Source organism: Corvus hawaiiensis, chromosome Z (assembly GCF_020740725.1).
Source record: "Corvus hawaiiensis isolate bCorHaw1 chromosome Z, bCorHaw1.pri.cur, whole genome shotgun sequence".
In the NCBI taxonomy this organism is placed as follows: Eukaryota; Metazoa; Chordata; class Aves; order Passeriformes; family Corvidae; genus Corvus; species Corvus hawaiiensis.
The window spans coordinates 42,358,175-42,379,841 of NC_063255.1; the positions used below are offsets into that span (position 1 = coordinate 42,358,175).

Here is a 21,667-nt window from a genome sequence, read left to right on the forward strand (position 1 = left end):
ATTTTAATCTCCACAGACAAATTTAAAACAGGAATGGAAATATTGAAAAATTTGCTTACCTATTTAGAAACTTAAAAAGAGAAAAGTATATTTACAGGTTTTGATTCTGAACTTACTTTCCAACCCTCCATCTCCAATTGGACAGTGGGCTAAGGAGACACTCTCCAGGGATGAAGCTGAGGCCAAGCCCTTAAGAATAAAACAAACAATGTTGTTATCTGGCTTGAAAAGCAAAAAAAAAAAAAGAAAAAAAAAAAAAAAAGAGAGAGAAAAGACCAAGTCACCCAAATTGCTTAAACTCTGTTCCTTACAAGAAATTCTAGGGGATTCAGACAAGGGTCCAAATAAGCAAACCTTCAAGTTCAGTTTCAGCGGGGTCATTTCTTTAGCACAGAGGAATCTTGCCTGTGGGCACCAGCAGCAAGCTCCCTTCCTAGAAGCCACTCATGAGCAAACTGGAGCTTTTCAATAACACACATGAAGGCCAGTTTTTATCTCCTTGGTGTCCCACAATTTCCCTTCTATCACATACATGCACAGTGGTTTCAATCACAAGTGTATGTCATATGCCTCAAGCACATGGCAGAGATGTTGCTAAGACCTTTCTAAATACACCATGATGTGATTCTAAGACTAGGTTCAGTTAAGACTAGGTTATACTAAATGTCTCAGCAGAATCATTGTATATGTATATATAAAGACTACACAAAGATACCTTAGAAGAGAAATATCCTTGTCTGCAACCAATACTTATAAAATTTAGTTGATACTATTCTTTGTTCTGGGCATATTTTTCATTTATTTGTATACTATTATATTCTCACCTTTGTTAAAAGTGCTAGGTCTCCTTTCCTCAGAAGTAAACCCTGCAGTTCTAAATTTTTTAGTACATCTGATATACTGAGACAGCCTCTCACAGCTTTGCATAGCTGGCCAGTCAAGTCTTCTGATAGAGTTGCTGGAATTCTCCGTCTAAAGTAAGTTTTGTATCTTTCAACACCTAATAAAAAGCAAATATTACACATCAGTAAAAATCCAGTCCCTATTGGCTCAAAAGCAGTTATAACCATATCCTCCTTTTTTTGTGTACTTTCTTAAATAAAAATAATTCCTTAGGCATAACAATTCCTCCCCCCATGTATTCAATCCACAGAAGATTTATGCAATTAATTCTAACATGCATACATCAACATACTTATCTTTTATACAGACCTGATTCTTCAAGACCATGTTGATGTAAACTTCTTATTCCAATAGAAGTCAGAGTCTTATTATGCCTGAGAGCATTCAGAAGTGGTGCCCAATCAGTAGCTTTGATGTGATCTACAATTAGATCAACAGCATCATGAGTCACATTAGCCTTCACAGCTTTCAGTGGGAGAGAGCCTTGAAGTTCACAAAGGTGTTCATAATTTGAGTAGAAATCCAGCATGCACTGTCTTCTTAATTTGACTGACTCAATCATTTCTTTTATCTGAAAAATTTCTCTCTAAAATAAGAAAAGGAAAAGAATATAATTTTTTTTCAATATGCAACTATCTTGCAACATAGTGTGAATTCAACAGGCATACCCAGAACATGGAAATGTTCCTGGATATTGCATAGCTTGTATGTGTCTTTAACGTGTAGATAAAAACCCAGTGTCTTGTGATGCTCACTACCTGTGCAAGTAAAGCTGAATGAGTAAAGGGCTCAGGAAAAAAAAAAAAAAAACCAAACACCAAACCCAAAAACATCTGCATTTTTATTCTCCCCACACTAACAGGTCTATCAAGAACACAAAAGCCTTGACCTTGAAGCACTGACTGTTGTAGAGATCTTGTTTTCATCTTAAGATTTAACTTCGTAGTGTTGAGGTCTGCCCAAAAGCCTTGCATACTCCCTGACCCACCATCAAGAGAAAACACACAGAACTAGTTGTGAGCTTCTCTGCTACTTCAGTTAAAAGTCTAAATTCTCATCATACATAATAAAACTTGTCTCCCTAAATATTTTTGCTATTGCATACCGGATATACATATCCCAGTAAAATTCAGTAAGCACTTTTCAGGCATAAGTTTTTGTTATACTTTAGAACCCACAAAGAAAAACACTACTAACTTCCAAGAAGAATCTCTAAATACTGCTATGACATATCTATTAAGGGTTAAGTAATTCTACAGTCTCAATAGGGACATTTGTCAGTATATTTAAAAGATACATTTATTTATACTCAAGATTGCATTAAGTATTCCACACAGGATATCAAACACTGTTCACATTGCAAATATTTTTTCTTATTTGTCATAGACTAGAAAGCTTCAACCAATCTTCTCAAATATTCTGTATGTCAAATTAGGAGAAGTTACTGGGCAGATACAAGCATAGGAGGATAGCCATTTGTACAAACATAGTTTAGAAAAAAAATTATATTGTTAGCATCTAAATGACTGGAAATGTAGTAATAAGATAGAAACTCTAATAATACAGTTTCTCCAGACCCTTTTACTTTTTTTTCCACTCTGATTTACTAGCATTTAATGACCACACTGTGGCCACAAGAACAGAAATGATTAAATTATAATCCAACACTTCGGGTTCGGGAAGTTTCCACAGGTTTCAAGGCACCAATGGTTTCTGCTGATGTATCAATGTGCAGAATATTAGCCTTGTATCTCCAGATCTTATAAGCAATATTCTTTTCATGGGGGCTTTCATTGCAACACCTTAACACCACACCTCTAATGGAAGAAATGCGCTCCTGGCCCTAGCACTGACATTTAACCCACTTCTAGGTAGAGAGAAAAGGGGACAAACTAATCAGAACCACCATGCTTTCCATATGGAAAACAACTACGTAAACTTGAACTCCTCTGCACTGAAGTTAGTGTATCTGATGAAGTTAGTGTAGCACCTTAGACTACCGTGACTGGCTCTGAGAATCTACGCAGACAATTAGGTACTCAATACGGATACCAGGAGACATCACAGTAGCTGGCGACAAATCACAAGAAATACACAGCACACGGTAAAAGTGAAAAATCCAGCTCCATGCTAGGAGTTTTGAGGAAGCTGTGAGTTTGTAGCAATCAAAATAATCAGCTGGCAAAACGTATAAGGTGGGCAAGCAGATGGCACCCAAGAGCGCTGCCCGCAGCAGCCACGGCCACATGCCGACCTGCTGGGTACACAGCGAGGCCGAGCCGCGTTCCCTCAGGGTGGGCGCGCCTTGCGAAGCGCGGCCTGGGGGTCTACCGGGGCCGGGCACCCTTTATTTGACCGGCTGCACCACTGTGTTTAAGGATGTAACACAGCACCCAGCCTACAGACAACTCCAGTTAGCACCGGGTAAAAATAGCGGGGGTTTTATACTGCACCCACTCAATATCCACACCGACTCCGGGAACCACTTCGGACCGCACACTGTTGAGCTGGCATCAACAGGGGGCTACGCTGTCCGCTGCCACCACCCACACGGGCTCGCGAGGGGCGGCCGGGAGCAGCCACCAGCCGGTCGCTCCCGCAACCACAACGCCCCCGCCGCCGCCCCCCGGCCCCGACGGCCCCACCTTCCCGGAGCCGACTTCGGCCAGCTCCGGGGGCTCCTCGCTCCCGCCCCGCGGTCAGCCGCCGTTACCGGGCGCTGCCGCCGTTACCGGGCGCTGCCGCCGTTACCCGCCGCTGCCGCCGTTACCGGGCGCTGCCGCCGTTACCGGGCGCTACCGCCGTTACCCGCCGCTGCCGCCGTTACCGGGCGCTGCCGCCGTTACCCGCCGCTGCCGTTGTTCCCCGCCGTTCCCGCCCCCCCCCCCCCCCCCCCCCCACCGCGCCTGGGCCGCGGCCGCCGCGTGGCGCGCGAGGCTGGCTCCCGATTGGCCGCCGCCCGGCCGCGTTCAAAATGGCCGCCTCCGGCCATCGCGGCAGCGCGGGTGTTACATAGCAACGTAGCAGCTCAAGAAAAGTACCGCTTCCCTTTCCTAAAGGAAAACAAACAGAAGAAAAATCCCACCCCCAAACGCACATACCAAAAAAAAAAAAAATGAAACCACAGAAAACCCCCATAACACAAACCAAAAGCCAACAGTGCAGTGCTAGAAGAAAGCAGGCAGTGCTGCAGCTTTCTGTCAGCAAAGCACGCGTGTCAGGAGCTCTAGAGGTACGGAAACGTTTTGACATACAGCAGTAGCCACAGCCACGTGGCCTGAGCCGTCCAACAGGGTAACAAACTCATCTTTCACTGCTATGTTTCCCATTAGTTTGCTAGGTTAGTTTACATACACGGGATCACAGGATTTTCATTAACATTCAGTACAGTGCATTACACGGTGTGACATTCAAGGCAGAATAACTTAAAATGGAGTCCAAGTGCTGCTCCTAGAACTTTCAGTTCATTCATGGATAGGGACACCAGCTAATTAACAAAAATTATTACTGTAGATTGACGACTAAGAGCAATTTGGTTGTTTAAAAAGTTACGTTTCTAGTCTGCTGGTAGGCAGCAGGATTTAAACTCTAAAGGTGAACGAACTCCAGAGAGCTTTCCAGAGAAATTAGACAGATCCCCAGAACATTCTGAGGACACTGTTTACGCAGATGTAATGTTACATGCTGTCTTTGACTGACATCAGAAGCAACTGAAGCACCTTAAGTGCTATCAAGTGTACCAGAACAAGACTTATTTCAGTAAGTCTGACATCACCATCTGAACAAATTGTTTCACTGTGACATTTGGGGAATTCAGTGTAAAAGACAAGAGACACAGGGCCATTATCAGTGAAATGGCAAAACCAATGCTCTGTGACTATATGACAAAATATTTCCTGTGCTTTCCATACCTTTCGGTGTCACAGACTAAACTCAAGCAAAATAAAATTCACATATTCTCAAGAATCTTTAAAGGTTTGCTGTTCATGCTACTTAGTTACAAAGATGTCTCCAAAACTGAAATTCAAAATCTTGCAGAGAAACTGCTTCAAGTTGCTCCTTACCAAACTTGGTTTTCTTCAAAAAATGATGTTGAGTGTCCCTTTCCTCAGCATTTGATTCAGTGCTTTTGATTCACATTCTATTTACAACTCCAAATTTTTTGGTTTGGTTTGATTTTGGTTGGGTCTTTTGGGGGGTTAGGTTTTTTTGTTGGTTGGTTGGTTTTGGTTTTGTTGAGTTGGGGGAGGTGGTTTTGTTTGGGTTTTTTTTTTTGTTTGGGTTGGGGGTTTTTTGCTACACTGAATTTTGGTACACATGACACAGAGCTTTTGGTACACATTCCAAAAGGGCTGATTACTGAGGAAGCGTCAAAAGTGTTCTGTGTATGTCAACCATTGTGTAGGCTCTAAACACAGGCTTTATGTGGTACTTCTGATGATATCTTGTCCTGCATTCCAGTCTCTCATGTGCAGGCCTTTTGCAGCCCACAGACTTGTTGCAGAACACACCTAGTGCTGGTAGCCTGGAGTGCAATCTGCAAGTTGTGCCCTGGATGGTGGGAAACAGCTGCAGCCCCAAACAACGAGCTGTGAAGGGGCACTGACCTTCTGCCTAACAAAGGGCACAGTCCTGCGATGCCAGGCATCACCCAGAGCCTCTGCAGGACCCAGGGAACAGTGAGGAGACCCCAGACGCTGCATAATTTTTACAGTTGTTTTATGTTTTCTCTTTGTCTAGAGATCTCATTTCTTTTCTAATATATCCTATATATTGCATTTGCGACTATAATCACTACTTTCTTTTGCAGTCAAAGGCAGTTCCCTTTACTGTTTTAGATCTTCAAAAGCATAAAGTAATTTGGTGAGATACCAGATGTCTCTGCAGAGAACAGTCCCAAACAGACCCAATTCTGTCACTTTGGCAAATGATGTTTTTCACCAGCCATCATTTTGCTGAATTTGTTGAACCACTTTTTGTTCTCAGTGTTTTCTTCCATATCTTTCTAGGCCATATGCTCTTTGGAGTTTTTTTGTTAACATATACTAATTTAATTTTTTAAATCTGATTCAACAGTACAAGCATTTCTCCGTCTCACACCATAACCAACATTAGCTTTCTTAGAGGCATCAGGAGATGAAAAAGGGGATGTGCACTCTACCCTGTTAGTGGGTGGGCAGCAGATGTTTTCTCTTGACTTTATGAGGATGTCTGGAAGGTATCCTACTTGATTGGTGTTCTTCCACATTATCGCTTACTGCCTAGTAAGGATGTGTTAAAGGAACAACTTCACATTTTGTCCTTTTCTTTTTTTTTAAACTTCTCTATCTAGCCTTTTAAAGCCTGCTTTAAGGCTAAATAGCTGTCTGATTCCAAAACTAAATAGCTAAAAATTATTTTCCTCTGTTCTGCAGAATGCCAGTGGGGTTGAATGCTAAGTGCAAAAAAGGACAAAACCAAAACTTCCAGAACTATTTGACTGGTCTTAAGAGCTGCTGACAGGGCAGCTCTGTATAGCTTTTGTCCAGAAGCCTGAGATTTGTTGCTAGGTGGCAAAGTCTATCAAGCAAAGCTCTATTGGAAGAGCCTGTAAATCTGCTTAAAGCATGGAGGAAATAGTTGTTTCATTCTGTCATTGTTAGATAGCTGTATCATATTTTTGTTTGAAACTCATAATTGCATAATGACAAGTGTCCAGTGCTCCTTATTATTTGCATTTTACTGCAACAGGACTAGACCCTTCAACACACACTAAATGTGACAAACTACAGAATCTCAATGTCTACCTCAGGGCAACCTAAAGGCACATAAGTTAAAAAGAAGAGAGTCATTCTTTTCACACCAAGAGATCCAAAAAGGTATGAAACTTGGTCTGAAGACACAAATTCTGGTAATTATCAATTGTACAGTATCTCTTGCCAACATGGAGTGGTAAGGAAACATGCTTCAAAAAACCTAAAAGGAAATAGGAAACTTGGCCAAGATGGAAAAAGAAAATACTTCACGGACTATGGAGGGGAAAAAGTGCTGAATATTCCTTGTTTTGCAAATCTTGGGTTGGACATAGGGCAATAGATTAAGTTCTTTTCTCCCTGCAAAATCTAGCCATGCCCTCCATTCCATGGATTAGCATTCATTTTAGTAGACTTGGGAGCTCCACGTCCATGTAACAAAGACTGAATGCAAAGGACTTGTTCCGTGGAAACAGAATTTTTTTTCATTTATCTACCACTGGCTTGTTTTTTGTTCTCAAAAGTTTGTTGTTTCTTTCTGTCTCACTGTCAGATATGGACAGAAAACCTTTGCTCTCCTTTTGTCTCTCCTTCTAATTCACTGTCTCTCTTTTTCCTATTTTAAATTTATCTTCTGTTTTTCAAAATTGCTGTTTAACCATATCAACCGTCTATGTACAAAAGTCTTTGAAAAATAAATTTAAAAAATAGAAAGTGTTTGAAAATAATTATTATTCCTCCAAAAATTGCACTGAAAATTATCTAGACGAATTCTGAAAGTCATAACTGTAACAAGAAGCAACACTGAAAAACTCACACAGAAAATTAAATGCCCTGAAGTTAGGAAATGAGTAAATACTGAGTGTGGAGGCCATAGAAAGGCAGCATGAACAAAAATAGAAACATTATGTACTGTCGCTATAGCATATAACAAATAATATATCATATATACAATATATATCATTGTATAGAGAAGAAAATATGTAATGTATAATTATATATGATTGTGCACATAAGAATATAAATTAAGTATGTAAAATAACATATGTGATATAACATCTTTTTTTCCATCTGAAATTAAGTTGGAAGGAAAATAGGAAAATAACAGGAAAATAACACACCTTTAGCTAACTCTTCTTGATCCTAACTTTTCTCCTAGAGTGGGAACCATTTCACAGGTTTTATTGCACAGAGTTCATAATTTGCTTCTGATTCACTACACAGATCTGCACAGCCCCAACTTCCAGAGTAAATTATATTAAGAGTAGTAATTACTGTCCACTAATTTTGAAAAATATGCTAACTTTAAGAAACAGTGCTGAGAAAGGATAGAAAACATGGTTTTTCATTAAGGTAGCTTTCAGATATGATAAAATCATAGAATGGCCTGGGTTGGAAGGGACCTTAAAGATCATCTAGTTCCAACCCCCCAGGCATGGAGACGGACATCTTTCACCAGACTGGCTTGCTCAGAGCCCCATCCAGCCTCGCCTTGAAAACTTCCATGGATGGGGCATCCCCAGCTTCTCTGGGAAACCTGTTCCAGTGCCTCACCACCCTCACAGTAAAATATTTTTTACTAATATCCAGTCTAAACCTGCTCTCTTTCAACTTGAATCAATTCCCCCTTGTCCTGTCACTACATGCTCTTGTAAAGAGTCTCTCTCCATCTTTCTTGTAGGTTCCCTCCAGGTACTGGAAGGCTGCAATTGGGTCACCCCAAAGCTTTCTCTTCTCCAGGCTGAACAGTCTCAATTCTCTCAGTCTTTCCTCACAGGAGAGGTGCTCCATCCCTCTGATCAACTTGGTGACCTCCTCTGGACTCTCTCCACAGGTCCATGTCCCCCTGTGCTGGGGACCCCAGAGCTGGATGCAGCACTGCAGGTGGGGTCTCACCAGAGCAGAGCAGAGGGGCAGAATCTCCTCCCTTGCCCTGCTGCCCGCACTGCTTTGGATGCAGCCCAGGATAATTGGCTTTCTGAGCTGTGAGTGCACATGGCTGGATTGTGTCCAGCCTCTCCTCCACCAGCACCCCCAAGTCCTTCTGGGCAGAGCTGCTCTCCATCTATTCATCCCCAGCCTGTGTTGGAACCAGGGGTTGCCCCAACCCAGGTGCAGCACCTTGCCTTTGGTCTTGTTAAACCTCATGAGATTGCCATGGGTCCACTCCTCGAGCTTGTCCAGGTCCTTCTGGGTGGCAACCTGGCTCTCAGGTGTAGCAACAGCACCACTCATCTTGGTGTCATCAGCAAATTTGCTGAGGTGACACTCAATCCCTTCATCTGTGTCATTAATGAAGATATTAAATAATGCTGTCCCAATATGGACCTGTGAGGGGCACCAGTTGTCACTGATGCCCATCAGGACTCTGAGCCATTGACCTTTGGATGCAACCATCCAACCCTAAAAGGCTGCCCTCAGGGACAAGGAAGTGGAACAGAGCTGGCAGATCATTAGGAATTCATCCATAGAGCACAAAAACTAGCAATCCCCAGGATAAAAAATCATGCAAGGAAGGCAGGAGACTGGCATGGTTGAGTAGGAAACTGCTGGTCAAAGTAAAGGGAATGCACACAGTGGAAACAAGAATAGGTGACTTGGGAAGCATATAGAGGTAAAGTTCAGTTGTGTAGGGATGGGGTGAGGAAGGCTAAGGCAAAGCTGCAACTGAACCTATTAAGGAACGCAAAGAACAACAAGAGGTCTTCTACAGACCCATTAGGCAATAAACAAAGGTCAGATAAGGAGTGCCCCCCTGATAAACAGTGCTGGAAAACTGGTAACAGTGGATGAGGAGAAGACTGACGTAATCAACAATATTTTTGCCTCAGTCCTCAATGGCAACCTCTCTTCTCACACCTCTCAAGTAGATGGACAGCAGGATGAGGACTGAGGGAGCAAAGTCTCTTCCACTGTAAGTAAAGATGACGTCCATAACCATCTGAGGAACCTGAATGTATGTAAGTCCATGGGAACCTGATGAGATACATTCCAGAGTCCTGAGCAATTTCACTGATGTAGTTGCCAAGCCACTCTCCAGAATACTTGAAAAGTCATGGCAGTCAGGTGAAGTCTCAGGGGACTGGAAAAAGGGAACTATTTTACCCATCTTTATACAGGGTAGAAAGGAGGACCTTGGGAACTACTCACCTGTCAGCCTCCCCTCTGTGCCTGGGGAGATCCTGGAACAGATCCTCTTAGAAGCTGGGCTAAGGCATATGGAGAAGAGGGAGGTGACTCAAGACACCCAGCACGACTTCATCAAAGACAAGTCTTCCTGACCAAGCCAGTGGTCTATGATGGAGTGACTACATCAGTGGACAAGGGAAGGGCTACAGATGCCATTTTGACACAGTCCTGACAACATCCTTCTCTCTACATAGAAGAGAGATGGATTTGGTGACTGGACTGTTAAATGGATAAGAAAGTGGTTGGATGGTCACATCCAGAGGGTAGTGCTCAACAGCTCTATCAAGAGATAGACGTATCAAGAAATACGCTTTTTGTAGAGATAGACATATCAAGAAATATGCTTATATCAAGAAATATGCTTTTTGTCTGCTTCTTAAATGTATGTAACAACAGACTCAATCACATAGAATAAAATATGTATCTATAAAAATACAGCTTTCAAATAGAATTTGAAAGGAGGAATATTGTCTGTCCTCATTCCAGGTTTGTAATATTAACACATAAGATGGTATTGCACGGGGATCGTAATGCCTGAAGAACACAAAATTTTCCAGGTAAAACATCTCCCAGGCACTGTAAGGAAGCAGGACACTCAGGGAGCTACTGTAATTGGCACTGCTGCTGAACAGACAGGTGTCCCCTCTGAATGCCAGTGCACTTTGACCTGAAGAAGACGAAGCAGAGGCAACTAGCAGCACAGGCAGAAAATGTTCTTATATGACTTCCACTGCCAGACCTGTATCAGAGCTATACACAGTAAGACTGGATCAAGTCAAGAAATTGAATTAATTATTTAGTGCATAATTACAATAATACTTCTATTTCTCTTGTTCAGCATTCCATCATTACTAGTTTAATCACTTTTGACATTTTACTCAATATATATTTGTCATGGTTTAGGAATGGTATTCCCCTATTTAGTGTTCCCACTGAAGCCCTCCAAACCATGCACTGCTCATTCACTACCCTTCTCCTCCACCTCCCTGTGTGGGTGGCTGGAGAGGAGAATTGGAGGCACAAAGGATAAAGATCATGGGCTGAGATAAGCACCATTTACTGGAAACAGCAAATGAAATAAGAAAATGAACTGTAACAGCCACAATATTAATAACAGGGCATGAGAGACAAACTATTCAAACATGACTGCTCACTACACAGAGACCACCTGGCAATACCCTACTATCACCAAGCCACCCGAACCAGAAGGGCCCCTTCCCTCCCATGCCAGAAAATGATGTCAGGTGGTATAGAATAACTTTCATGTCCTAGCCATGCCTCCTCCTGGCTATTGCAAAAATTAACCCTGTTCCGGCCAGACACAGGACAATATCAAGTTCTTACTTTCTGCTAATAGCAAGTGCCCATGCAACATTAAATGCCCTTGCTCTGACTCAGAATTTTTTTATACTTTCTGAGATTTCCTGTCAGGGTAATCCACTGACCATTTTAGACTTCTAGACACAACTTCCTTTCAAAAAGAGAGAACTAAAAGTTAAATAAATTGAGCTGGTCCTTCTGACTTTTTCTTGCAGAGCAGCTGCTCCACCAAATGACTGTTTCAGTCACCCAGTCTCTGAGTTTTCCCTAACGCCACTACATACTTGCAATGGAGAAAACTACACTGGAAATTGTACCCACAACCCACAGTTTAGACTTAGACCCAACCAGATGTGTCTGACTGGTGTTCAGCACCCTTTTGGTGATTGTCAACATCCAATTGTATTTTTAGCTGCTAATCCATATTTGGCTGATAGACTTATCAGTAACAACTCCTAGAACTCCCTTTTGAGCTGTAAGTTTGAGTTAAGCATTATAAAAGCATCTAATTGTGTCTTAAGTGTATTTTGCATTCTGAGTAGTATCATTTTTTTGGTGCCGAATTTTCCTATGCTTCCTCAGTCAAAACATAAACACCTATTTTATTGAAAGAAATACTTTTTCTGTGGTAGGCTTCATCTTTGGCCTGCATTTCATGAAAAGACATTTGTTTGAGTTCAGTGGTAGTGGTTTTCCAGAAGGAAAAAATTACAAAATGACAAAAAAAAAGCTATTTAATACAGAATTAGTTTTCTTCATATAATACATATAATAACAAATTTTCTGGTTATTAGCTCTCTTCCAGGGAAGATTTACCTTCTTTTTATTTATAGTCAATCTTTGATACTGTCCTGGATGCTGTTCTAAAGGTCATACAACATTCATCTGTGTTAACTATTTAAAAGAGCCTGAAATAACACTGTTTTGGATTCACTTGGCAAGATGAGGCAGTTGAGATTAAGTAAAAAAACTATAGCAAAATTTTTAAATTATTGTTTAAAAGCCTTGGAGGAGTAAAGTTTTTCAGAAGTAAGAGCTGGCATTATTATATAGAATCCAAATCAAAAACTGAACAAAAACTAGATAAGGAGAATTCATCTGTTACAGTAAAAAAATTCACTTGACTCACTAAAGATTCTACAATACTGCTTGAACATTCTCAAGATGATAGTCATATAGGAAATTGGAAGACTGGGAATTTAGCAATTAACTGAAATGTATATAAGGTTGATAGCATTTAGAAAACACCAAGAAAAACATTCAATTTCCCCAAAAAAGTAATATTTTTCAGAATTGTAGGCAAGGACAAACCCATTTTCACAGCAGTTACATATTAAATCACAGAAACATTTGCCCAACTCAGAAAAAGAAGCATTCTGGCACCCGGCCAATCTTAGGCTCATTGTTTGAAAAAAGTTAAAGGACAAAATCCAGCATCTCATTCAGTGCATGTGGAGGTAGGAGGGGACAGGGAATGAAGGAGCGGGAGTATAGAAATAGGAGGCTAGGAGTATAGAAGTATAGGAGTAGGAGTAAATAGAATTGTCATGATTTGACGCTGGCCCAGTGCCAGGCACCCACAAGAGCCTCTCGCTCACCCTCCCCTGCCAAAGCTGGGCAGAGGAGGGAAAAGGAAAAAAAATTAACTAAGACTTCACGAGTGAGATAAGGACCAGGAGAAACACTTAAAGGGCAAAACAGGCTCAACTTAAGTTGCAAATTTATTACTAACAGAATCAGAGGAGGATAATGAGAAGTAAAATAAGCCCTTAAAACACCTTCCCTCCCCAGCCCCTCCCTCCTTCCCACCGACAGCACAGGGAGACAGGACATGGGGGCTTGGTCAGTCCATCACCACGATTTCCTTCCACTGCTCCGGGAGAGGAGTTTTACCCTGTGAGGCCGTAGGTCCCTCCCATGGGAGACAGTTCTCTGTGAACTTCCCCGGAGTTGAGTCCACTCTCAGGAGCAGCAGCCACACCGCGCCTGCTGCAGCGTGAGCCCCTTCCATGGGCACACAGCCCTCCCAAAACTGCTGCGCCGTGGCTCTCTCTTTCCACGGGGTGCAGTGCTCCAAGGACAGGCTGCTCCAGCCTGGAAGCAGGGCCCTCTCTCTGCACCGGGTCTCCCGCTGGATCACAGCCTCCTCCAGGCATCCACCCGCTCTGGCATGGGCACCCCCCCCCCCATGGGCTGTGTGTGCATCGCTGCATCCCCCATGGACCCATGGGCTGCAGGGGGACAACCTGCTTCACCATGGTCTTCACCACAGTCTTCACCATGGCCTGCAGAGGAATCTCGGCTCCAGCACCTGGAGCACCTCCTTCCCCTCCTTCTTCACTGATGTTGGTGTCGCCATGTTGTTTCTCACACATGTTCTCACCTCCTCCTCTTCTCTGACTAGAATCCAAAATCTCCTAACTTTGTTTTGATTGTCTTCTTAAATATGTCATCACAGAGGTGTTACCAACTTCTCTCATTGGCCCAGTTTTGGTCAGCAGCGTGTCCATCTTCAGAGCCATCAGCCATTGTCTCTGCCGGACATGGTGGGAAGCTTCCAGCAGCTTCCTCAGGGGAGCCATCTTTGTGGCCTCCCTGCTACCTAAAATCAGGCCATGCCAAACCAATACAAGAATAAAGTGTCCTTGTTCTAAGCTGGTATTTATTTGACGGTACCTAAGAAGTACCTAAACAGATTTTTTTGATCGACAAGTAAGGTGTTTTTTCCCTGGATTTCACCGCCCATAATGTCTCAATATGGAAGTAGATTGTTTTTTCCTCACTCATTTTTCCACTGTTCTCGTCAACATCATTTCATGGCCTTTTTCTCACACTTTCAGCTTAAACACCCAGTTTCAGTTTTCTCTAGAGAATTCATAAATAGATCTTTGTACTGGCAGAGAAAAATATCAAAGAGGAATCCCATTCAGTGCAATCCCCAGTACACACACAGGCTGGACAGAGAATGGATCAAGACTAGCCCTACCAAATAGCCAGAGATCTGCCGGGATGAACCACGCTTCTCATAGAGATATGATGGAACTCCGTTTACTCTATGTCAGTCCCATAGTTATACTCTAATTCCCCAAGGACGCATAAGCAAGCTCCATACTATTGGGTTACAGCTACTGTTCACGCGGCCTTTAATAGCAAGTGATTGGTTACAGATTAATATGCACGCAACTAACTAACATAAGTCTTTCTCTTTCTGTGGTCAGTATCCCCCTCCCCAACATCCTGTCGGCTTGCAACATCAGCATTGCTCCTCTCTTTTTTCCCTAGTCAAGGACAGTTCACTAACATAGCTTGGATTGTGCATGTATACATGTCCCTGTTCACTCAGCCATTTCTCTACACTACCAAGAAGGACTTGGGGGTGCTAGTGGATGAGAAGCTGGACATGACCCATCAATGTGCACTTGCAGCCCAGAGCAAGCAACATGTCCATCCCTTCCAACCCGAACAATTTCATGATTTTGTAATTCCAGGAATGGTGTTTCTGTTCTCCAACACATGTTAACTGCTGAATATAAATTCACTGTATGAAAAACATTTTAGTGTATTTTATGTAATGTTATTAATAGATCACTTTCTTTACATTATTGAGCACCAACTGATAGCCTTCAAATTCAGATCTCCAACCTGCAAGGAATACTACAGGTACAAACCATACAGACATCATTTCTGATGCAGTTTAAAGGTATAATGACATGGTGATGCTGGAAATTTTAGCCATTGTTTAAATTATTTAGTTGTTGCATATAGTGCCTGCTCATTTTACACTACCACATGAAAAGTCTAACAAAGGCTTAAGTTTTACTGTGGCACATGGACAAATGCAATCATGCTGTACATGGTATGTTGACCTTGGCTGGCTGCCAGACACCCACCCAACCCAGGTGCTCTTTCACTACTCTTTCACACAACAAGGGAAAACAAAGTAAGATGGAAAAGCTCATAGGCTGAGATAAAGACATAGTGACAGCTTACTAATTATTATCATAGGCAAAACAGGCTCGTCTTGGGGAAGATTAATTTTCTTGGTGGTAAGAATCACACACACTTACCTACTCCTTTTCTTCCCAGCCTCAACTTCACTCCTTCATTTCCAACTCCTCTACCTCCTCCCACTTTAAGATGCGTAAGGCATTACCAGTGGCTGTATGATTATTGGGAAAATGTAAGTCATACAGGATTCTCAATCTTGAAAGATTTTGAAGTTTCTAAAACTAAGAAAAAATTCAAAAACATAGTTTCTAATTGGCCATTGTCCTGGTTCTGGCCAGGACAGGGTTAAATTTTGCAGTAGCCAGGAGGAGCATGGCTAGGACACACAGGTTATTCTCTATCACCTCACATCATTGCCAGGTGAAGAGACTCTATTCTGGCAAGAAGGGGTTTCATCCACTTGAGAAAATGTAGCAGAAGGCACCCTGTGTTGTTTATTGATGCAGGGTCTGCAGTGAGCATTTTTGCATGTGAATCACTCTCTCTTTGGTACATTTCTGTTATTAATATTGTTGCTGTTACTGTTTGTTTTCTTATTTCATTGCTGTAAATTGTTCTTAACCCATGAACTCTTCCTTTTGTGCCTCCAGTTGATGGAAGGGAAGAAGCAAGTTTTTCTTTTTTTTTTTTAAGTGGGAGTACTAAATTGGGGAATACCACCTCTAAGCCAGAACTGCCATGTATCTTTAAAGGTAACTTATTATCTGTATAACAGAGGCAAATGGGTATCTGCTGGAAGAGCATCCCCAGAGGCAGTATAGAGCAATTGATAATGAAAGTCAATACTGCCCACTCTATTTCTAGCCAGGTCAGAGGAGCAATGCAAACTTAGGAATACAGTGAATGAAACCAGAAAAAGCCTCAAGAAGAAGCGGGCACACCCTTTTATGGGGGGCGTGGAGCAAGGCGGGGAAAGAGAAAACAACCAATGGGGTACAAGCAGAGGGGAGGATACAATTTTTCAGAACAAATGGGGAAAACAGGGAGGCGGGAGTCACAACAGGGAACGAATTAATAACTAAGACAGGGAGAACTTTCTGGAACAGGGGGAGGTAACTTAAGATTGGGGGCCACCTAGGGGGAGGTAACTTAGATCTCAGTGAACTCGTCTGGTCCGCCTTCCGATCCACTGTCCTGGGTGGGGAAATCCACCCAGTGGATGGCCCTGGTTTGACTGACATTTGATGGTTTCAGCCCAAGAGCAGGCTGAGCCACCCCAACAGAGAGTGAGAGAAAGCAAAGCTAGAGCTGGGAAGATGAATGTAGAGATGTGCAAGTATGCAATCCTGAGAAGAGTGGGAAAGAGCAGTGAGGCAGGAATGAATCAAAGCACTTGAAAAGTGGTTTGAATGAAATGGCTCTTGTCATGAGTAAGTAAATAACAAAGCCTCTGCCACCGTCACAACATGACATCATTGTGTAGACTACAGTGATGCTGTCTGACCCAAGATCAAATGCTCTCGTCTGACGGGTTTCAAAACCTACAAGAGAAGGCATGCCTATTTGGAACTATATTTGCTTAATCTTCCATCATATTTCAGTCTTTCTTTACAGGTAGGTTTTCTTTCTAACTTTAGGTTTTACTAATCAAACTAATTGACAGACTAGCATTCAATTTTGTGAAAATCAACAGCTTTAATATGGAGGATGATGTGTTTTTGTCAGGTAGGTAATAATAACTGTCTAACTTCTATTTTTTTCTCATGTCTAGTATGAGAGATATTCCTTTCTTGACTCAAATTGATCAAAGTTATTATTCATTTGATGCTGCTACTGTAATTTACTATACAGAGAAAATGCCTTTCTGTACTACCAAAATAGGAATGCAAGCACTTAATGAAGTCACTGTGCTCAACTGTGTTCACACATTTTCTTAAACAGCAGAAAGACACTGAGTTGGGGGTTTAGACAATATTTGGCTAATATTGGGTAGCTAATTCTATTGATTCAAGTAACTATCTAGGTTCCAAGAAAACAAATACAAATTAAAAGTTATGATAAAATAGCTCAGAAATGGATTCTAAAGAAGACAGGGACCTGGGGCAGAGAGTCCTGATGAATTCCTCTGTCCCCTACGCAGTGAATAAACAGCCCATAAGCAAACACGTTAGGCTGGAACATCAAAAAAAGCCCCCGACCATTCAAGCAGCCGGATACTAGATTCTGCTTCCAGCAGTGGAAGCAAAAATGGTTTCCTATGAATTGGAGCTCCATGTATTTATGAAGGTGGTTACACTGAATCCCCAAGAGTAACAGGAGACTACACTGTAATCCAGTGAGTCATGATCCTGTGAAATAACCCAAATCTACATTGTGTGACAAATGCACTCCTCCTGTTTGAGCTAACTGAACTTTGGTCCAGGCAGATTCTCAGCAAGTGGATCTAAGCAAAGTTAATCCTATTGTGAAAGGCTATCTGTGAAAACTTGGCACCAACCTCCCCACCCCCCTGCCCCCCCCAAAATGGTTTGGCTGTAGACTGAGCTAATGATCAGCTGAAACTCCATGAACACAGCAGAAAATCTGACTATTAATTGACGACTTTACAAATATATGCAACCACCAGAGCCTCTTGAGCTCTCTCCCTCCACTGCAGCTGGCTGTGCAGTGGCCATCTCCTCTTGAGCAGGGATGTCTCTCAAGGTTACCCTTCGAGGCTGGGAGACCCCTTACCTGACACCAGAGACAGGTTGACAAGTGACCTTTTTGCAGGCATGTAACATTTAAGATACGTGCAGTAGGCTTATGCAATAATCTTTTTATCTTTCTACATAGTAAATAGTATTAACTGCCAATCCATCTGTACTTGCTCAGTATTTTAGATAACTAAATCTACTGACCAGAATTCTTATATTTAGAATTATCCTAGAAAGAACAAGATTTTCAGACGGAGCCTGATGGTCTGCTTTTTCAGCTATCCCAGGTTTTTTAGCATTTTATATATATGGACTCGGGAGTTCTTTTCCATGGTACAGCTAGCCTTAACACCAGGAGTCAGGTATTTCAATTCTCCAATACCTAAACATAAGATAAACTGTTAGGAAGACAAGACAAGGCCTTTTCCATTGGTTTCTTGCTTTGCAGCCTGTATTTATGTAGCAAAACATTTTAAAAGATGGTTTCACTTTGTACTAGTTTGAAAACAAACTAGTGGGAGACTCTAAGTCAGAAGAACAATTTAATAGGGAAATAAAAGGAGGGGGAAAGAAAAAAAAAATAAAAGCGGATAACACTGGGTTAAACTGACAGAGTCAGGATACAACCTGGCACCCTGTTAGTCAGGGTGGTGGTAGCAGTCTGGTAGAATGGCGGCTGCAGTCCTCCCGAAGTGGCAATCCTGTAGAAAAAGGGTCTGCTCCTCCTCAGAAGGTCCAGTGGTGGCTGTGTAGCTCCTGTCCTCTGGAACTCCAGTGGGAAAGATTGTCTCTGGTGTTCAGTCTCGGATTATATCCAGGATGGAATGCTTGGTTCCTCCCTCTGGGTGGAGCATCTCACAATGGGGTGATGAGTCATGAGGCCAAGTGTTGATTAGGCTCATTAACAGAAGATAGTCCGGAGGGAGTTATCTCTGAGTCAGGAGGCAGGACAATGATGGGCCACTAACAGCAAGATAGTCTGGGGGGAGGAGGCAAGGAAACACTGCCCCACCTGGTTTCAACAGCTCCTGAGGATGGTAATAGAATACACTGCAACCCAGGACACACTTCTATTCATGCATGCAAAGCTTATTTGAGTAAAGTGGAATCTACAACCAAGTGTTCTGAAATTATCACATCATAGCTGATATTTTTTATTTTTATGAGGCTACACAAAAAATTGAGTGAGATTAAGAATATTCTGTTGACATATCCTGCAATAAAATACAATTTAAAAATATTTAATTCATCAAATATATTTACATTTAATATTTAAAACCAATTTTATACTGCTATTCATTACTTATTGCTACTTAAGGAGCAGGTAAGGCAGGATTGCTAAACAGATATTGATTAGACTTTGCACTTAGTGGAAGAAAAAACATCTTCTCTTTATGGCCGGTGTTAATGTAGTTTACCATTAAAGGCTGCTCTTTTTTTTGGATAGAGACTTCATTGTGGATGTTTCTTAAAGCTTGAAATACTAATTTGTTCATGCTAATACAGATAAAAGGTTATAAATAAAACAGTGTTGTTACTGCAAAGTTAAACCTTGATTCCAAATGTTTTTACATGAAATTGTTAAAAACAGGAATGGAGTTGGCTTTCATATAATGATTAGGACTGTGTTATCAGAAGTTGTTAATTGGTTAATGAGTTTGTGTTTGTAAGTCTGTTGTACTGTAAATTGGTTCACTGGATGAAAGTCAAAAGGGGAGGGGAATTGAGTCCCTGTGCTGAAAGGCAGAAGTTTCTAGATGTTGAGGTAAGAGGGAGGGGCACTGGGGCTCACCATAATTACCGTAAAGGATGACATGCACAATTTCATTGGCCTGCAATCACCCAGTTAACGACTCCTAAAGATGCCCAAGCCAGTCTGGAACACCTAAAGGGTCAGGGTTAAGAAAGGGGACGGACTTGATATTGGGGTATAAAAACTGATGTTCCTATCCAGCAGGTGTGTCTCTGGCCACCTGTCACGTTGGCTAAGCATCCAGCGCTGTTCCCTTTGCCTTGCAGCACGGCAGGCCGCCATTCTGGGTTCCCAATTGTTCTTTATTAATTCCTTTTTCAGTAAATTCTAGTGTTCCTAATTTTAATTGGCCAGTGTATTTTTATCAAAATAAAACCTGCATCAATGTCTGTGAGGCTTCAATCAGAAAGTAAGTCACTTTAAAGTAAAGCACACTTTAATGACTTTATAATTTTGCTTAATTTCTAGTATCATAATGGCTAATCAAAGTTAATAAAAATTAATCTGGTGGCACATGGCCACAAAAGTCTATGTGTAAAGTAAACTAATCTCTATGATCTTTATTGTAATTCCTAAGTAACAGACTCAGATTAAGTCTTTAACACAGTCATCATAGAAGGTATCACATAGAATGTGTCTACTGGGAAACTCCTTCGAACGAGTGAGCTTCTTGGAGATTGTGAGGGTGGTAGTGATGCCACCTTGATTTTTGCCTTTTTTCTTTTATACATTCTCTGTGTTCCTTACACATGTATTTGTAGCTCTGTAGTCTACTATTGTAACTTAGCTTCAGTATTTTCCTAGGCAGAAAGACAAAACACATTCCAAGACCTCTATGCTATCTTGGTTCTCCTTAGAAACCAAGATTGAGATCAGCTCTTTGAGACATAATTTTTATAAACAGAGTTTAGTCCTCATCTGAGGGGGGAGGACTTAGAAGGTACTAGAGCTGAGGGGCGTGACTTCACCAGGTGTGCATCTAACTGGGGACTCTTGTCAGAGATGCTAATTTGCAAAATCTATAAAAATTGTACACGTTATGCGGGGTGTGCATCTTCGGTGTTTTCCACCTGACGAATTGTGCACCTAAGGATCCTTAAAAAGATATAACCCCTTTTTATCACCCTGTGTCTGGCTAGTATTTCTAGGACCAGAGAAAAAGGCATCAGTGGGTGCTAAAAGGATACCAAAAAAATGGACAGCCAGAAGCAAAACAGATCCCAAATATTCACTGAGAAAACAATGTCCTGAATCAAACAAGTCATATTTGCTTAGTAACAAGGGAGCTGATAATTGATGGTGACCTTTTACTAATAATGATGCATGTAAATGTGAAATGAGTTATTCTCTTATGGGTAGTGTGGCTGATGTTTTCTCCAAACTGAGTTCTACTCCTTTCTAAGTGTTCTACACGAATAGAGGGAAGGCTTTGCTATGGAAGAGGGAAGGAAACATACCTGTAGAGAGAACGTCTATGGTTGAAATATCTGTATTAGCACACAGGGCTTTGTGTAGGTATTTCTCTTACAACTACTATCCCTTAGGACTGGAATCCCAATGGTCCAGACATCAAATGGAATTACAGAAAAAAGAAAATATACTCCTAAACTATTTATGGTTATGGTCTATCCACATGCATGACAAAACAAATTGGTACTAAAGCATAAAAATATGCGACATGAACAAAGCAGTCTAATAGGGCAATGGAGACAAAATGGGAATGTAACAAATTAAACAAACAGTAGGATCTACATTTTATAACATAGAATTCTAGCAACAAATAATACTGTCAGCTCACTGCTGGAACTGGCTGTTCTCAGCATGGTCAGCTGTTTGAAGTATTATATCCAATGTAAGCCTCAATGTAGCACTTGATAAATCTTTTGTGAAGACCATGGAGCTGTTTTTTTCAATTTGTTAAGGACAAGACACAGCAATAGTAATCATGAAGGTAAAAAAAGACTAACTGAGCACGTGAACAGCAGGAAAATAGAATTAAAATGGCAGGTAAATTGAACTTTAAATGATCATAGAATCAATTAGTTGGAAAAGACCTCTGAGATTATCAAATCCAACCTTTGACCAGACACCACCCTGTCAAGCAGATCATGGCACAAAGTGCCCCA

General features: G+C 41.6%; 1 protein-coding gene across 10 annotated transcripts in view; it reads right to left on the bottom strand.

The window, feature by feature from the left end:
• Positions 1-21,667, bottom strand: part of CEP78 (centrosomal protein 78) — a 52,107-nt gene that overhangs the window by 21,903 nt on the left and 8,537 nt on the right. Inside the window, exons 1-4 of one of the 10 annotated variants that reach the window (XM_048291249.1) lie at positions 3,712-3,767; positions 1,213-1,489; positions 825-1,000; positions 117-189 (exon numbers count right to left, since the gene is read on the bottom strand). In XM_048291249.1, the coding sequence (XP_048147206.1) occupies positions 117-189; positions 825-1,000; positions 1,213-1,465 (502 nt within the window). In that variant the 5' untranslated portion in view covers positions 1,466-1,489; positions 3,712-3,767. Of the gene's footprint in view, positions 1-116; positions 190-824; positions 1,001-1,212; positions 1,490-1,571; positions 3,260-3,360; positions 3,544-3,616; positions 3,679-3,711; positions 3,768-21,667 lie in introns of those variants that run through there. The other 9 variants (XM_048291253.1, XM_048291254.1, XM_048291252.1 and 6 more) reach the window with 9 other exon arrangements.